Source organism: Leuciscus leuciscus (assembly GCF_965113295.1).
Source record: "Leuciscus leuciscus genome assembly, chromosome: 21".
In the NCBI taxonomy this organism is placed as follows: domain Eukaryota; kingdom Metazoa; phylum Chordata; class Actinopteri; order Cypriniformes; family Leuciscidae; genus Leuciscus; species Leuciscus leuciscus.
The window spans coordinates 5136752-5156268 of NC_138745.1; the positions used below are offsets into that span (position 1 = coordinate 5136752).

The 19517-nt window shown below is 37.5% G+C and overlaps 1 protein-coding gene across 2 annotated transcripts in view; it reads right to left on the reverse strand.

Annotated features, from left to right (window-relative positions):
- Nucleotides 1-18906, reverse strand: part of tanc2b (tetratricopeptide repeat, ankyrin repeat and coiled-coil containing 2b) — a 125643-nt gene extending 106737 nt beyond the window's left edge. For both annotated transcript variants that reach the window (XM_082152051.1, XM_082152050.1), the window contains exon 1: nucleotides 18828-18906. In XM_082152051.1, coding sequence (XP_082008177.1) covers nucleotides 18828-18897 — 70 coding nt within the window. In that variant the 5' untranslated portion in view covers nucleotides 18898-18906. The remainder of the gene's footprint in view (nucleotides 1-18827) is intronic.
- Nucleotides 18907-19517: the final 611 nt, after the last annotated feature.

Here is a 19517-nt window from a genome sequence, read left to right on the forward strand (position 1 = left end):
CTGTGAACAGGGCTTTAAAGGGATAGTTCACTTTGAAATACATTTTTGGAATGTTTTAGCTTACCTCAAGGGCATCCAAGATGTAGGTGTCTTTTTTTCCGCAGTAGTTTCAATTTTGATATTTTTAGGTCAAACCGTTCTTGTCTGTCAGTCATATAATGCAGGTCTATGGTCACGGTCTCAAAGAGCATGCACAGAGTCCAAATTAAAACAATTCCCCGTCGTCCAAATTAAACAATTCCCCATCGTAAGTACACATTGAAACGAACAGTATTTATATCGTTTTTACCGCTTATACACAGCCATGTCCAAGTGATCTGATCTGACGTGTACGCAGACTGGTGCATAGATATATACACTAGATGTCGCCTTAAAGACATTCGTTCCAATGAACTGCCGTAGACAAGGCGACATCTAGTGTATATATCTATGCACCAGTCTGCGTACACGTCAGATCAGATCACTTGGACATGGCTGTGTATAAGCGGTAAAAACGATATAAATACTGTTCGTTTCAATGTGTACTTACGATGGGGAATTGTTTTAATTTGGACTCTGTGCATGCTCTTTGAGACAGTGACCATAGACCTGCATTATATGACTGACAGACAAGAACGGTTTGACCTAAAAATATAAAAATTGAAACTACTGCGGAAAAAAAGACACCTACATCTTGGATGCCCTTGAGGTAAGCTAAAACATATACCAAAAATGTATTTCAAAGTGAACTATCCCTTTAAGTGTAAAATACCGAACTTGTCCTTTAAATTATTTGTCTTTCGTGTCCAGAACAAAAAGTCGTACAAGTGGAATGACATGTAGATGACGAGTAAATGACAGAATTGTAACTTTTAGGTGAACGATCTCTTTAAGCCAACGAGTCTGAACTGCACTGCTTTGAAATTCTGCATATTGTCACTGGATATTATTCCAAGTTCTATATTGTCTTTGTAAGTCAGTTATTTATGTAACATCTTTGCATTTAATATCCTACTTCTTTCTGTTCTGTTTGGACTCCATATATTGCTGCTTTCAGCTACTGTATATTCATAAATGATAATGCAAGGCTCTTATGCAAGGAACCCATTTGCAGACTATTCAACATCATCGTCTCTGAACATCTTTAGGACAAAATGATCCAGCTCTCTGTGTCCTGAGCAGTCGGTCAGCGGATCACCAACTTTCAGACAGACAGGGAAACAGCCTTTTCACCTCTATAACTGCTGGTTTGGTTCGGCCTCTAAATCAGGCACAACATGTCTGCAACAGACAGTCAGGACAGCTGAAGGGATAATTGGTGCACTCCTGCCCTCCCTCCAAGACTTATACACCTCCAGATGGAGGAAAAGGACATGTCAGAACAACATCCAGGCACAAGAATCATCATCCTCTGTAACGGATAGTACAGTTTTACAGTGCAATGTTCTCCCTGCCACTATGCAATAAAGATTATGCAAATAAATATTTATACTAATGCAATACACCAGAATTAGGAATTACAGTGAACAGACCAGTGAATAAAATGGTCTGGTGTTAACCATCATTAACCACAGCTATTTTAGACCAGCCTTAAAGGTGAAGTATCTTTTTATGTTAAAATACATTCTTTTAGCCCAGTTTATTGTTCATAGACTACTATTAGTATTCATGGGTTTATCTCCTCCAAAAGCGTACACACTGAAGAGACATAGCGCATTTAGGCCACGCCCACACCGAAGGGTGGGGGGGTGGGGTGGGGGGGCTGCAATCCAACCGTCTCCATTGACTTTGCATTGTGAGAAGCTGCCTCCTTGTCATTTCTGACTTATAACAAAAAACAAAACAACGTATTAAAGCTGCTATGACAAGGTGAACAGCAAACAAGCTAAAAAACCCAGAACTAAGTTTTTATAAGCTGTCGACCCCAAAAAACAAGCGTTTAAGGACACAAAAGTGGATACAGGCAATTGAGACAGAGCTCAACATGTCATATTACTCTGAGAATTACGCCCACTGGAGGGGAACGTAATCGGCGACAGGATAGCTTAGCTTACAGAAATATAATATAAAACTGACATTTGGATATTTAACTTACCAGTGACAAAACGTTTACTGCACACGTAGTGTATTTTTAGTGCATACTGAGTGTCAGGATCTCACAATTTACCCATTCTTCCAGCTGATGCTTCACATCCAATTGCCTGTATCTACTTTTGTCTCCTTAAAGGCTGGCTTTTATGGTTTGGTAGCTTATAAAAATGTAGTTCTGTTTTTTTTTAGCTTATTGTTTGCTGTTCACCTTGTCATAGCAGCTTTTAGACAATGTTTTGTTTTTTTGTTATAAGTCAGAAATGACAAGGAGACAGCTTCTCGCAATGCAAAGTCAATAGAGACGGTTGTATTGTTTTCCCCTCCGGTGGGGATGGCTTTCAGATTATGACGCGTGTCGCTCTGTCTCTATGAATGGGAGAAATTTCAAAGCGCAATATGGCGGAATAAGCCCCGCCTTCTAAATAAAAGAGCCAATCGCCAATTGGTAAAGTCATTGAGTCACCACAGCTGCCTTTAGAAGCTCAGAAGGGAGTGAAATGACTTGCCTTAAAGGGACTTTGGTGGGATCATGACCGACGTGTAACATTGGAAAAGATATTCAGCTTCGTCAAGCCAAAGGGGCGTTTGCAAGATTGTTTGGAAGATATGTTGTATTTTTGTAATTGCGCTAAGTCACAGAAACTGCATACTTCACCTTCAAGTTTTTATCAGTCATTCCTCAAAACAGCCCAGAAGAGGTAAATCTTCATAAGAGGTAAAAGCCAGCTGTGCATGGTACTGAATTGTCTGTTTTCAGTGCTTCAAGCTTTCAGGGTTTTTCATCTTTCCTCTTAAATGTTCAAAAGATGTCCTGCCGTCTGAGCCAATGAGTGATGGCATAATTTGCAGATGCTTTGCTTTAAAATTATTAAAAAGAAATATGACTTAATTAATTGTGAAAAACCTTTTTGAATTAATTTGATTCATTCAGCTTCCAATGATTCAAACAAACTTTCATATGGCCACTAGTGAAACTTCTAAAGTTTGGGTAAGTACGTTTAAAAAAAATAAAAAAAATTAAAGAAGTGTCTTATACTCACCAAAGCTGCATGTATATGATCAAAAAACAAAATAAATTAAATTAAAACAATATGAACAGTACTATTATTTGAAATATTATTGTCATTTAATTTTCAGCAGTCATTACCCCAGTCTTCAGTGTCACATGAGCTTTTGTTGGGCTGCTTAATATTTTTGTGAATTTTTTTTTTTTTTTCATGATTCAAAAGAACAGCATTTATTTGAAATAGAAACATTTTGTAATATTTTAAATGTGTTTACTGATACCTTGGTATTTTAATGTGTCCTTGCTGAATAATAGTATTGATTTATTCATTCATTTTACTGACCCTGAAAGTTTTTCAGTGATCTGCGCTCCAGTAAACCAAAGCAGATTCCTTCTGACGAGGATGTTTTTATCCGTCAGGATCATTTCTAACGCTTACTCAAACGACATGCAGATATTAACATCTATATAAAACAGCTTCACGGAAATCTCTGTGTTCTGTCCACATTACCTCAGTTTCTGTACAGTAGACGTGTGTGCAGATGTACATACAGTACAGTATGTATAACAGCAGAAAGTGTTTTTGATGACACTCACTTTAAAGTGAACAGATGCACTTGAATGAATCATCACTGATAGAGCAATAACACAGACATCTGTTAAGACAAGAGCACATATATCTACATTCACATTAGTCATCCTCTCTCACTCGCATATTCACATTTATTAAAGCACATTTACAGAAAATGAAGCTTTCTGTAGAAGTGCGCATTGATCGAGTGCTCAGACACTGTTCTCATTTCACAGAATTACAGATTCTACAGTGAAATTTTGTTTGATTTATGTTTTGTAAAGCTCGTATACAAATTTAATAGCACTAAATTCTCAGCAACGGGACTCAGAAACCACTCAGTGAGGATCTATTTCTTTTTTTATGTCAGAAAATATTTTTAGAAAATGTAATTCATTTATTTTAATATTTTGCACAGCAGAAATTTGCAATAGTAAAATACTATTTCAGTTAAAATTTCACGTTTAATTCAATGGGTTACTTGCAGTTCTTTGTAATAAATTGCGATATTTACTAGCAATTATGGAGTAAAAATAGTTTCTACAAAATAAAAATCAGTGTAGTTAATTCTATCATGACTCCTTTCTCAAATATTACATTCTGTAGCTTCTTTAAAGTAATAATTGTCAGCTGTGTGCAGTTTGACGAGTGTCCTTGATCAGAAAAAGGTTTGAAGCACCTCTTTGATGCCCAGTATAATATTTATAATATTAACACCATCTCTACTTCTTTCAAGTGTTCATTTCTTTTCTTTCACAGCTGTCTTTCAGATTCACAGCCTCAATATCCAGTGGGTGTTTTATTCAGGAAAGCGGCGACTATTTAATTATTCACAGGTAGAGGCCAATTAGAAGGCTATTGTGCTCTCGTTACATTTGTCCTGTTCTTTTTGTTCGTGCAATCTTGCCGAATAATTCTGCAAACAACATTTTATTCAGTTTTCCATTTGGGCTAATTATATTTTCAGAAATAAAACAATGCTACATTAGAATGATTCAATTGGTGTTTAACTACAATTCAAGATATGATGTGCACCATTTACAGCAATAATCACACAGACATTTAAAGCTTGTGAAACATTCATGTCTTCTGACCAGCAACATGGCTCAATGTGAAATACTGTATTAGCGTCTCTGATAAAGAAAATAAAAATACATGTATGTAAATGTATATATATATATAGTATAAAGAAAAAAACATGTATATTTAAAAAATAAAAATAATAATAATAGATATGAAAAACTGAAAAAATGCAACCGGACAGAAAATTGACCCATATATATTATTTCTTTTATTTTTAAATATACATGTTTTTTTTTTCTCTTTATCATAGACACTAATAAAAACAAATAAATAAACAAACAAAGTCAAGTCAAGTCAAGTATATTTGTATAGAGCTTTTCACAATACAGATTGTATCAAAGCAGCTTCACAGTATTAAATTAAAATAATACAACAAAGTTTGTTTCAAGAGGAATTTATTGATTGATAAAATTAAATTAAATATCCCCAAAATATCCCTAACCCTAAATGTTGTCAGGAAAGATTTATATATAAACATTTAGGGTTTATTTAATTGTTTGTTTTTATTTATAATTTGCATGTTTGTTGCACCACATGGCTTTGATTTGGTAGACAATAGTTTTTTTTTTAAAACATTAACTTCAAAAAAGGTTGCACTAAATCACTTATAAATACTTGCAACGAACGGTGTCCGAGTGGAGGAGCTCCTAGCAGCCGGAGACCCATCTGCGCAGTTTCAGAGAAATCTGCAAAGGTTTCACAGGCTAGAAGAACACATGACTAACCAAGATCCAGCTCTTCAGGTCAACGCCAGAGCAGAACTAACACATCAGACTCGTCCTTCAGACAGATTGCTTTGGATCTGCCACCTACTGAAACTCTGAGTAGAAGATGCTGGCAGGGACTGTGATGGACTTGTCAGCAGAAGCAACAGGTCCTCGTAACAAATGAGATGCTCTTCAATCTGCTCCCAGCAGACGAGGGCAATAGAGCGGAGGTGGAGGAGAGAAGCTGACGGGCTGAATGTGGCTCCACTTCATTCAAGGAGTCTGATATATGGACTGAGACTGTGGTATTTAGGGGTGTTTCTAATCATTTATCTAGTCTTTCAATTCACCAAAGAATCCTGAAAAAAAATGGGTAACACTTTAGTGTAGGGCCCAATTCTTAGCATGAATATTACTAAAATATTGACAGTTTATTAGTACTTATAAATCACATATTAAGGCCTTATTCTGCATGACCATATTCTACATCCCTTAATCACCCATTACCTAAACTTAACTACTGCCTTTTTACTAAGCAGTAATTAGGAGTTTATTGAGGCAAAAGTCAAAGTTAATAGTTAAAAGTTAATAGTAAGAATTGGACCCTAATCTAGTGTGACCAAAAATGTATCATGGTTTCCACAAAAACATGAAGCAGCAGCACAACTGTTTTTAACATTGATGACAATAAAATGTTTCTTGAGCAGCAAATCATCATATTAGAATGATTTCTGAAGGATCATGTGACACTGAAGACTGGAGTAATGATGCTGAAAATTTTGCTTTGACGTCACAGGAATAAATTACATTTTTAAATATATTAATATAAAAAAAACCAGCTCATTTAAATTGTAATATTATTCTTATGTTTTTAATGTATCTTTGATCAAATAAATGCAGCCTTAATGGTGAGCAGAAGAGACTTCTTTTAAAAACAAAAAAATCTCACAGACAGTAGTGCACTCTTATGACAACCTCACACTTTTAACAATAAAACTCTTCCTAACTACTATTTTTTTTTTTTTTTACAAGAAAAAAAGTGAACAATATTTTGTATTCATGAGGGGAAAAAATTACTGAAAATATCCTCTTTATAGTTCATTTTAAAACACTTGCTTAAAGGTGCTGCTTAATTTTTTTTTCTGGACTATACTAAAGCATAAACATATCATAATATGTTTCCAGATATTTAGGAAACGTGCTGAGTTCACATACTTGTTTCACTGAAAAGCAATGCAACAGCCAGTTATTCTACTTTGAAACGTGCCGTGTTCTGTGTCAGAATTTCTGTTTTTGTTTTGGTCTGTGTGATTCCGCACACTGCCAATTTACCCAACAGGATTTCAACACCGCGGGTTGCCAGCTGGCGGAAAACACAGCACATTCCAGCCATGGAAGCCAGCAAACCAAACCTAAAGAGCCTCGGCATCCATCGAAAAACTCTATGGGCCCTATTTTAACGATCTGAAACGCAAGTATCAAGCGCGAAACGCAAGTAACTTTTTGTGTGGATCTTGGGCGCTGTTGCTATTATACCAGCGGGATAAATGACTCTTGCGCCCGACGCAAGTCTAAAATGGGTTGGTCTGAAGTAGCTTCATTATTCATAGGTGTGGTTTGGGCGTAACGTGAAATAAACCAATCAGAGCGTCATCTCACACTCCCTTTAAGAGCAGGCGTGCTTGTTCCATGGCGGATTGCTATTATAACGGCGGATTTGCCAGACGCACGCCAGGAGCGGTTCACAGCCGAGGAGACCGACATTCTCGTCAGGGCCGTAAAAGACAGAGAAGTGATATTGGGGATGGAGAAACCCACCCAAATTAGCTTCGGTTAAACAGGCGTATGATAATTTGGGTAAATGTGTAAGCTAGATTTATGCCTATTTTTCACATCTTCATGGACACCATATTTCCCTCATGTGGAATATTTTTCCTTGTAATTATGTATGGTTTGCAAAAATGGCAACTGTGTAGATGAGAGAAGCAAAGTGTATGCACTTTGTGCACACGGTACATTCTGGCCAAGTTTGTGCCCTTAAAATAGCATCTGAATGCGCCACTGACTTTAGACTAGGTTTTTCCTGGTCTGTGGTGGAATTGTTTTCTGAAACTGCAAAATAGCACCAGGGAACCGATATTTTAGGAGGCGCCGGAACACGCCTCCTCTTTTCGCTGAACCGCCTCCGGGAGCGCACGTTCATTCCCTAATTTACCGACGTGCGTCTGTGGAGGGAAAAGTCCGCTGTGCGTCGGGTGCAAAATAAGAAAGATATATGCGTGGATGTACAATGTCAATTGCGCTGGGTGCAAGATAGGGCCCTATGACCAGAGGCATATTAAAACATGGATAAATCAACTCATCAACTTACAGTGAAAGTGCTCGTCGGCTTCTGTTTTCAAAATTGCCCTCGTTTCTGTTGCTTGTCCTCAATCTGACAACTCGCATGTGCGTCGAGTTTGAGGAGGAGGGGGGGAACAATATTTTGAAGCTGGACTGCAGTAACAATTTCAGCCGCTAGCTGCCAATATTACATATGGCACTTTTAAAGGCGATGCAAGTTTTTTTTATGTTAAAATACATTCTCTTAACCCAGTTTATTGTTCATTGACTACTATTTGTATGCCATTCAGGGTTTATCTCCCCCAAAAGTGTAAACATTGAGAGCCTCTCAGGCATCATCAAAACTTTGAGAGCAGTCCGCTCAGATCTGTCAATCACTTTCCAGCTCAACCTATAGCGAGAGTTTGGGACGTGGCCACTGTAGTGTTTAGTCTGTGTGGGACCATGAATGCATTACATGGGAAAAGACATTCAGCTTTGGTTACAGAAGTGCAAGCCAAAATCAAAGATTAAACAGGTCATGCACTTTAACGCGAACGGGGCATTGCGATGCAACACGCAACAATGGACGCAGCAATACTATACAGCATCATTATGCACCTATTCAGAAAGACAAATGTTGCAGTTTATAATGTTTCCTTTGACGTGTCCGGGGCAGACAGCCTCAAACCATTTTGGAGCACATGTGCATTTGCTCTAGAGAGAGTGTTTAGCCTATTTACTCATATGACAAATAGCAACACAGCTAAAAGTATTCCTAATGTGTTGGACTTTTTACTGAAAGTAGCTTACTTTTACCTGTTGAGACATGCCTTTACAAGCATCCAAGAGCTGTGATTGTGATGTTTCGGTTGGGGGAGTGCAGTGTGCAAAGAGGCGTTAGCAAAATATGCTGTATTTTTGTAATTCCGCTCGGTGGCAGAAACTACACACTTCACCTTTAAGTCCTTAAAGGTATAGTCAAACCAAAAATGTAAATACTATCATAATTTACTCACCCTCATGTCTTCTTCTGCAGGACACAAAAGAAGATAGTCAGAAGAAAGTCATACAGGTTTGGAACGACATGAGGGTGAGAAAATCATGACAGAAATTAAATTTTTGGCTGGACTATCCCTTTAAGGAAATTCTTACTCTTGCTTTTCTTGCTCAAGAAAATGCATTTAAGAACATTCTCATGAACTTATTACCAGATTTTCAAAATCACTGAGACAGTCAAATCGAGTCATTGATGACAACCACACAGTACACATTCACACTGCGAACAGTATAGCAACACCCCGACAACTACTGACAACAGATTAGCGACACCATAGCAACACCCTGGCAGGACTGGGAGCAATTCAGAGGCTCATTAGCTCTATGTGCTCGAGATGTCAAGCTGTGGAGGCTGTGAGAGGTGCTCACACAATGTACTGCAGGTCTGGAGAGCCTCACTGAGGAGGAAATATGGGACATCAGTGGAGGTTAAATTCATCACCGCAGCTTTATAGGTCTGGATCAGTGGCTTTAATGGCCGTTCACACTGACAGCGCTTTAGATTGCTGGAGGTCAGAGTCTCTGTGCTTTCGGCTGCTAGCGGTGTCTATTCCACTGCAGTTTCCAACATTGGTGTAGTCGACACATCAATGTGTTCCCGTGGTTTTTTGATCTAGTACCGGTTTATTGTCCCATTATTCTCATGCCTAAGGTTGAAATTTTAGCCTTGCATCCAGATCATCCTTCCATTGGTATGTGTGTGTGTGGAGAGAGAGACGTCTGCACTCTCTTCCTTCAGCCAGTGAGACAGCACTGTCATCACTTACAGTTACGAAAGAAAAGTACGTAAATGTATTGTTTATATGAAGTTTATATGATTTTTCAAAGGTGTTTTCCCTATATTTTTTTAAGAAATGTCCATAAAATGAACAAAGTCCTGACAGAAAATTACCTTAAAGGTCCCCTATTATGCAAAATTAACTTTTGCATGATGTTTGGACATAAATGTGTGTTGGCAGTGTGTGTACACAACCACCCAATAGTGATAAAAATCCACTCACTCCTTTTTTATTAATCTCCATAAATCATCAGCAGTGTCTCCCAACGACCTGTTTTCAGAATGCTGTTTTAGTGACGTCACTAGCACAGGCCCCGCCCACGAGTGTTGACAGAACCTGCCATTCTAACATAGACCCGCCCTGATCGAGTTCACAGCTGCTGCACTGACGAGAAATGTCTCCCAAGAGTTGTAGGTGTTGTGTGGCTGGATGTATTAATCCACATAGCTCTCTCTATTTACTCCCGAAATCTGAGGCAGCCGCTGAAGACGAGGTGGAATTATTTTGTTTTTAAAGAAAATGCTCCCTCAACTCTACCGAAATTCGTTTATGTACTTGCGTACTTCTTATAACTTACTGTGTTTACTCAGCTCTTACGGTGATTTTCTGAAGTAAAACTGACGCTTCATCTTTTGTGTTATGTACAATAAACTTTACTCAAACTCATGTTTGATCATCATTCGGACCTGGTCCGAAACAGCAGACTTGTAGGCTATTAATAGTGGATACATACAAGCAGATGTCAAATACGTTATAACCGTAATTAAACTACTAAACTATACCTGTTCCATCTCTATACAGCACTCTGACTCTGTAGGCATTATTGTCTGACTCCGGATCGAAATGAACACCGTTACTGAGAGTTTCTGATATTATTATCATCATTCCGTGAGATGAAATTGTCCTGAGAGACTGAGCGCGAGCTCGTGAAGCTCCGTCCCCTGTGTTGTGCAGCAGCAGCTTATTTGCATTTAAAGGGCACACACTAAAACAGCGCGTTTTTCTGAGCCCCAAAAAATGACAATTTAAACATACTGTAAAAAATTATCTGTTGGGTATTTTGAGCTAAAACTTCACATACACACTCTGGGGACATCAGAGACTTATTTTACATCTTGTGAAAAGGGGCATAATAGGGGACCTTTAAAGGAACACGCTGACTTTTTGGGACTTTATCTTATTCACCGTATCCCCCAGAGTTAGATAAGTCCATACCCTTTTCATATCCATGCGTGCTGTAACTCTGTCTGACGCACCCACCGCTAGCCTAGCTTAGTTTACTCCAACTCTGAGCGAACTCTCTGCTCCTCACCACAGGGCTTCTCAGGCGCTGCGAACAAATCACTCCACCCAAGTAGCAGTGCTTTGCCTTCTGAGAAAATAGTTCCCAGTATGTATACGGTTAGAAGATGGCTGTGTCTCATGTGACCTTGTTATTTGTACACGCTGTGACTATACAAATCACATCATGTAAATAGGAAAATGTTGGCGTTATTTTGTCACTTATTGGGAGCTGTATGCTAGCTGAAGCCGTTTACCTCCAGTCTTTGTGCTAAGCTAGGCTAGCGGTGGGTGCGTCAGACAGAGTTACGGCACGCATGGAGATGAAAAGGGTATGTATGGACTTATCTAACTCTGGGGGATACGGTGAATAAGCTAAAGTCCCAAAATGTCGGTGTGTTCCTTTTTGTTTTTTTTTTGTTTTTTTTACTGTTCAAAAGTTTGGGGTCGGTGTGATTTTTACGCTCAACAAGGCTGTGTTTATTTGATAAAAACTACAGTAAACAGTAATATTGTGAAATATTATTACAATTTAAAATAACTCTTTTCTATTTGAATACATTATATTATATTACATTACATTACACTACACAACATTATATATTATATAATTACATTTTATTATCTAAAAGAGCATTTTTAATGATAGGATAGGAATGCGTTTTATTTTCATTGGACCAGTCATTTAGATTTTTACTTGCCCTGCCATAATTTTATGAATTTAATTTTATAATTTATTTGAACATTTTTATACATATATAATGTATACAACAGTAGACTATGACATCATTGATCATGTCTGTAACATTAAAACTGAAAAAGGACACAAAAAAAATATTTCTTTAAACGGTCATTTGGACAAGAAATGGACGTAAAAAATAGCTATTCTGCTTCATTGATTGCAGTAATTTGGGGTTATAGGCCATATCAAAGTGTGTGTCTGTGAAATGCATCAACTCTGTGGGTTCCTTATAATGACGCAGATCTGTGTGAGTGTGTGCGTCAGAGACTGGACTGAGCAATCAGCACACAAGCGGCACAGCTACACTACTGACAGGAGGAAGTGACAGTCCAATCAGAAAATAATACTAAAACACACACACACACACACACTCACACACTCCTCAGTCTGAGACTGAATGTGATAAGGCAATTCTTGGCAGAAAACGGCATGAGTGCATTCAAGCAGGCAGATGACAAATGTCCGGTACTGTACTACAGTATGTCAGAGCTGAGCTTACAGAAAGAGAAATGTAATACTGTGCATCGATAATCTAATCAATCAGTTACTGTAAACCCATTACAATAGGACACAATTATAGAACAATCCCTACAGAACGTGAATTTGCAACCGCTGGGGTTTATAAGAGTAGTCTGAGTAGTTTAATAACCAAAGGTGCCTTCAGGCTGAGAAGCCAAGAACGAATGAAGGATACCGTTAAGAGTCTCGCTGAGGCACAGGCGTGGGAACGGCCCGGGATCCCACGACACATCGCCTATTGTGGTTCCTGTCAAGTGTTGGGTGTACCAAGTGTTGCAGTATGTTTCATCACAGAAAGTAATACGTTAATATGACATTGCTCTGAAATTCATGACTTATATCAACAGACAGTCTCGCGCAGACAGACATTTGACTAAACGGCATAAGGTCTGGTCCACACTGCAGCTTAATTTTGTCAAATATTGCTTTTTAGACAGAAAGAGATGCAATCAAGTTTGTTTTATTTTTATGTGCCGTTTAGGATCGGAAAACAGATTATCTGAAACAGATTAAACCACAATAATAGATCGGAGTATTAAAATAATATTCAAAGAATGACATGGTAGTTTCTCTGAATTAAAAATAAATAAATAACTTTATACACACTATCTTCTATGTTTATATTCGGGCAAAAATGCCCCTGATTGTCTCATATTTATATCATATGATATAGTTAAGCATTATCACACAAGTAACGGGCACAATATCACACGAGTGCAAATGTGATATTGATTTTATAAAACAGTTCAATAAATAATTTTTTGTTATACTTTAGACACAGAAATTGTATATTTTTGCTCAGTTTTGCCAATGAAAATATTACCTATAAAGCCAGAGCAGAACTTCTGTGCGTCTCCGCAAATCAATCGGGTGAACCAATGATCAATGGCCCGTTTATAAATAAAGCCATTTACTTCATTCCTGAATGAATCAACCGTTTGAACGAATCAAATGAATCAATGACTCAATAACTTACTCATTTAGACATTTACCGCCACCTACTGGCAGTTTTAGGCCACATCCACACGAAGCCAGAGCTTTCCCTATCCGATATTTTTTTTCCCCGTTCAAAAAAAAAATTCCGTAAACACGGCGTCGTCTCAAGAAATATCTGCGTACACACGAAACCACTGAAACCGACTCAAAACGATGTAGTATACATGCCAGACCAGTATGTGGCGCTGTAATTCTGCCACAGACATACACTAAAAACGGAGAAGAAGACTCAATTGGAGCTCGCGCATAAACCTTGCGCGCTGTATACAACAATAATATTAGGCACAGTAGCTTCTTTTTTTCTTTTTTCTTTTTAAATCAAGAACTTTGTTGAACAATATGAAAAACCATAAATGTAGTTGCTGTGACTTAACGGTGTCTGACTAGTTGACACTTGGTGTGATGACATCATCGTTTCACAAAATATACGGATTGGCCGTACACACGAAAACGCAAGGGCGGCGTTTTCAGATTTATCCACCTTGGGACCCGGTTTCAAAAAATAGCGGTTTCAGTCTCCGAAAACGCCGGATCCGTGTGGACGAAACACCAATACGATAAAAAATGTATACGTATACAGCGAAACGCGTCTCCGTGTGGACGGGCCCTTAGTGTCTTTTTAGAAGGGGACGCACTCGGTAATGCAATGCTGTTTGCTAACCACCACAACAGGAAAAGAAAAGCAGAAGAAGAAGAGGCGATCTACGCACCAACACAAAACAAGAGTTCAGATGACACGTAAGAGCTCGCTAGTAGTCTACACGCTGAGTTTCGATTTCATTTTTGTGACGCGCTTAAAAATAGACCCTTTACAGTTTTGAATGATGTCTTACTTCTGGAGTATTTTAAGTTGTTTCTGCTATTATAAAGAGACAAAATCATTTGGCATTGTGGAAGCCTCACTATTATAGTCCAGTAATGAAATCTGTGTTTCACCAAAAAAAGGTCAAGTAGGTTTAGATGTAGATGCCATTTTTTCTCCATTTCACTTATTTCTAGAGCTGTCTCTTTACGTTTGAAAATCGATTGCACAATCGATCGGACCAACCAACACAAGTTTCGAAAACGAATATAGGGAATCAATTTTAATGGCCTTTTCTTGGAGGGTGTCTAGCTCGTCATGATACGCCCGCAGCGAACGTGTGTCACACAGCAACTGCAGGTTCTGACAAACAGCAAATTATACTTTGGCATAATGTGTCTCTTTTTACAACAAAAATGTGAATTCTGCCAGTATTCAGACAGTCTCATACAGATTCGGGCTACGGGCTACAGTCGCCTACATAGGTGAAATTAGTTTGACATTTCGAATCGTAAACACAGCCATGTTGAATCCTGCAGTAATGTTTTTCATTGATGCTATGGCAGTCCACTCTGCTTATTGTTTTCCGAGAATGTTGCACTCCTATTTGTCATTGTGCACGAAACTTAAATCTTCTTAAATCTTAAAGTCCAACTGAAATCAAAATTGACCCTATTTACTTTGTTAGCGCATATTACTAGTCTTGTGGTGAACAATTAATCTGTGCAAGTTAAAACACAGAAAAAAATAGTTTGCCGTCGTAATCTTTAATCAAAGTCTGAAAAGTTACTTCCGGTCTGGAATGGCGTCCCTTCTCTGATGACGTAGGTTTGAGGACTTGGGTTGGGAAACACTTAACCACTCCCCTCAAACCGTTAGTCTGCTATGAGCAGAGATGGAGAGGAGGAGCGCTAGAGTAAAACCCTGCCCTCTGTTCAATATTCCGTTTCACTGGGAAATACGTCACAACACTGGAAAAAAGTCGTTTGTAACTTCCGGTTCACGCGGACTTTAAATCATCAGAAATATTGCTGACTTGTGCGCGTCTCAAGCGCCCTCTTTACGTTCGTCCTAATGCCTGTTAGTTGTCTGTGAATTTGCCTATATTTTGCGTTGAAAATGGAAATGTCTTTAGACATGGAAAATCGATTTTAAAATCGATTCAAAGAACACTTATGTCTACAAAATCGAACAGGATTTTTTCACAAAAGTGACAGCCCTAGTTATTTCTCATTATTCTATTTTGTACACAAGAGATGCTTTTCAGTTTTGTATAGCTGATTGTGACCAAATAACTTTTGTTTTTTATCAGCCCAACAAAAAATATGACCTAAGCAAGAGTGCACATTCTGTTTACTGTACTATAGCAACTACCTCAGAGGACTAAATGCCACTAGTTGGAACAAACTGTAATTTGCACTATTGTCAGCTCAAAATACATGAAAAGAAACCTAGCATTGGGGATTTGTTTCTTTTCCCTGTTGTACCAAACTCATATCGAACCGTGACCCCAAAGCCGAGGTATGTACCGAACCGTAACTTCTGTGTACCGTTTCACCCCTATCTTTCATTAACCGACCTCAAACATAGCTTATCATTCGAAACATGCAAGTAGTAGCCTAACATTAGCCACTTTTACATGGCCACTCGCTCCAATATTAACCTAGATAAATGTGCACTATTATTAGGCGCATATCCAAGTGTTCGTGTGGAGTGTGAAAGCCAAATAAGTAGTGTTTACTGCCTGACATGTTTAACTTAACTATAGGTGCATCTATTCTGCAGAGATGTCGAGTCAGCATCATCAACTTCATCTATGCAGCCGACACTGACTCAGAAAACACTTATTTATAAATGATAATGATTCATGTTGATTATGAAAAAGCAAAAGAGAGAGAGACAAAATCATTTTTTTTTAAATGACCTACCTATATATGTATACGTAAGGGATAGCGTACGGTATGATGGTCATTATTGTAATATAAACCCGGACAGCGTGATCGGTGTCTTGTTTCACCCTGAATGGGTTTATTATGCAATAATGACTGGCTGACTGCAACAGAGCTACATACCAAATTAATACATACATGGACACTGAATATTGATTTAGATTGAAATTATTTTATCATCCTGTAGTTTAGATTAAAGCTACATACCACACATATAGGCACAAATATAAAACAATTCTCCTCAATCAGGTTAAATAGAGGAAATCTAATATATCCAAGCACCAACATCAACAAATATAAAGCATGAAAACCATGAGAGCAATGCGTTTTCCACCTGAAATTAATGGTGTTCGTTCATTCCTGCACTCTTCGACAAAGATCTGCCCTCATCTCATAATTACATATGTGCACCTATTCATCATACAGTGAACAAAAAATGTACACATAAAGGTGTAATGCAACGTGAAACAAAGAGAAAGGGGTAATTAGAGAGAGAGAGGATAGATGGAAATACTGTACGTGGAAAAGTTTGTCAGAAAGTGAGGTGACATTTCAATAGCTGAACATCATCATTATATGGGTCAAGGGCACTAAACAAGCAGAGAGAGACCATGAAGTATTCATGCTACTTCTGCTGATGAATAAAGAGAGAGAGAGGGAAAGCGACAAAGAAACATATGTGGGTCTCGCAGATGGATATATAGTCTAGGCCACCAACACACTGCAGCTAAATTCTGTTGTCAATTCACTTTTTAGTGCTTAATCCCATTCTGTACGGGATTTAATTACGAACTTTTATTTTGGCATGTTGTAGTGAAGAGCTTTGAGTTTCTGTGTGTATCTGACGATATGTTTCTCTAATGAAATGGTGAAATGAGTCTCAGAGCAGCTCTGGAGACGAAAATCTGTGACATTCCGCAATTGTTCAGTAAAATAAATTTGTATGACTTTTAAGACATCTTTGTTTTCTGCATCATGGAAATCATATGGCCCTACATGCATGGTCTGCTATTTTTATATAAAAGCATGGATTTTGCACATGCTTTGACTATTAGTCAATTCCAGTGGCAAAAGGCTTCAGACATCAATGCATCATTTGAAATGGTTGCTTGATCTCTGGAACCAGTGGTTAATGAGATCACTTCCAACTAAATCAGCTCCAGTGGGAGAACACGTCTATTAGAGCGGCCGTGTGATGATGATGCGACTGAGGTTTCGGCTATACTGTAATTACACAGGGAGCTTTGAGACGCAGCACAGTAAATATGACACCAGAAAAGGATTTTACGAACAACTCTGTTCTTTTTGTTTCTTTGCACTTAATTCATGTCTCATTCTCTAGAAGATAGATTTTTAGTGTCACCTAAAGGCTTATTTCAGAGGCCAAGAATTGCTGATATACAGTGAAAGAGACCATCTAATCAAAGTTTTAAGTTTTAAGTTTCAGTTTTAAGGGCGGTTAAAGGGTCAATGGCGTGATGACATGATCTTTTCATTTAAAAAAATACATGATTTAATTCATGAAAAAAGTCTCGAACAAATCAAAGTCAAATCATATAACCATATCGGAATTTCCATAATTACAGGATTCCGTCTTGTAGAACTCATAATTGCAACTTGTAAACTTGGAATTTTCTGAGGAATTGACCTTTGTTAATGTATTAATAATGAAAGTATGCAAAACACGTATTTGCCAAAGAAACATAATTTGAGTCAGAGGAGGTTATAAAATGTCATATGGTACAACCCCCTAAATAAAGTAATATTTATGAACTAATAATTGTTGATATTTGTAAAACAAAAAAATACTTAAAAACTTGAACATTATTTGAAAATAATGATTAAGATACTGACGTGTATACAAAGTGTAATGAAAATAGGTTATTATTTTAACCTGGTTACACCACATGACAACATGAAAACAACATAAAGGTTTTACAAAACCACCTGACACAAAGAGATATTTCTAGGAACTTGCCAGATATTTTCCATTTCTTTATCTTTAACATTTTAATTTAAACCTGAAATGGTTCAAGCCACAATAATATACAACAAAACTACTCTAATAGTATGTAGAATTGATCTTTATGTGATCATAAATATTGGTTCTGCTTGAGAAAATCTAGTTTGCGCACAACTTAAACCAATCTCTGCATATCTTTCAAAGATTAGAAGCCATTAACCTGGCAAATCCACTTATTAGTTATTCTCACCAGTTAAAAACAGTTTTTTTGTCTGGCAAACTGCTGAGACGTGCGCCTGGCATTGCATTGCTGTCTGGTAATCTGACTAGAGCTTGTGATCCTCTCAAGTGTTGAGTATCAGACGGTCAGCGAATGGCATGTGGACGTGCCGTCTGATGCGGAGACTACTTGCCTCATGCTCGGCCTGCTGCAGATTTGTCAGTTATATCAGGAAGCATATGGAAACCCATATATTGGCAGAACATCCCAGTATCCCAGAGAGAAATGAGCTCCAACACTGAGGCATGATGGATAATCAAGGCTTTAGGCTGTTCGTTCTCTTACATGCTTCTGTAATACCAGCTTAGGGCGACTGCACTCGCTACTAACTTCCAAATAGGAAGTTTGCAATGTTATTAAAATATCCGGTAACACTTCATTTTACAGTGTCCTTGTTACATTTGTTACATGTACTTACCGTAGTAATAACAGTAAATTATGCATAATTACATGCAATTAACCCTCAACCAAAATCTAACCCTATAGTAAGTACATGTAGTTTATTATCATTACTCAGTACTTAAATATATAAATACACTGTAACAATGACACCTTAAAATAAAGTGTAACCAAATATCCTGCTTCATGTGGTTTCGGCACTTTAAAAAGAAAAACACAAAAGTATGCAGTCATATTTAGATGATATCTTAGTGGATAAACATGTTACCGAGTGGTTAGACATGAAAGTTCAGACTGACCGCTGCTGTTCCGGCTCTTCCTGTTGGATTTCCCCCCCGTCAGCAGCATTTTCAAGCTGTTTTTAAACATTGTGGCAGCAGGCAGGACTATATGCCTGCAAAGGAGAAGAGAAAAAAATGTTTTTAGCAATGCAACCTTATATATGTATAGAAATATCATATATATATATATAAGTTTGCATATATTTTTTGTTAAATATCATATTTGAAACATCAGGTGTTTATGACTCATATAGAAAGATATAGTGAGAATATGAAGTTCAAACTCAAGGAAGAAAAAATACCCAAAATACGCAAAGAATCCAATCTGGTGTAATCTGGATACGTATATTTTATATGGCCAAAAAGATGAAATTCTGATAGCATATGATGTAAATCAATGAGATCTTTATATGTACATAAAATGCATTTAAATATCAGTCGTCACTCTATATCTCCCAATAATATGATGATATTTAAAAGCTTAAAACATGTAATGCAATGCAATACAACGATTGAGAGATGAACAAATAAATGTTCCTCAAAAGCCTGATTGATCATATTTGATACTCTTACGTTAACTTTATAAAAACTCTCCACAACCTAAAGGTGGATGTTTTTACAATTTTACTAAAAGCTTTTACTTGATAAAAAGCATTTTGATAATGTTGATAATTAAGAGGCTTTAGATGTTTGAAATGTGATATAGTA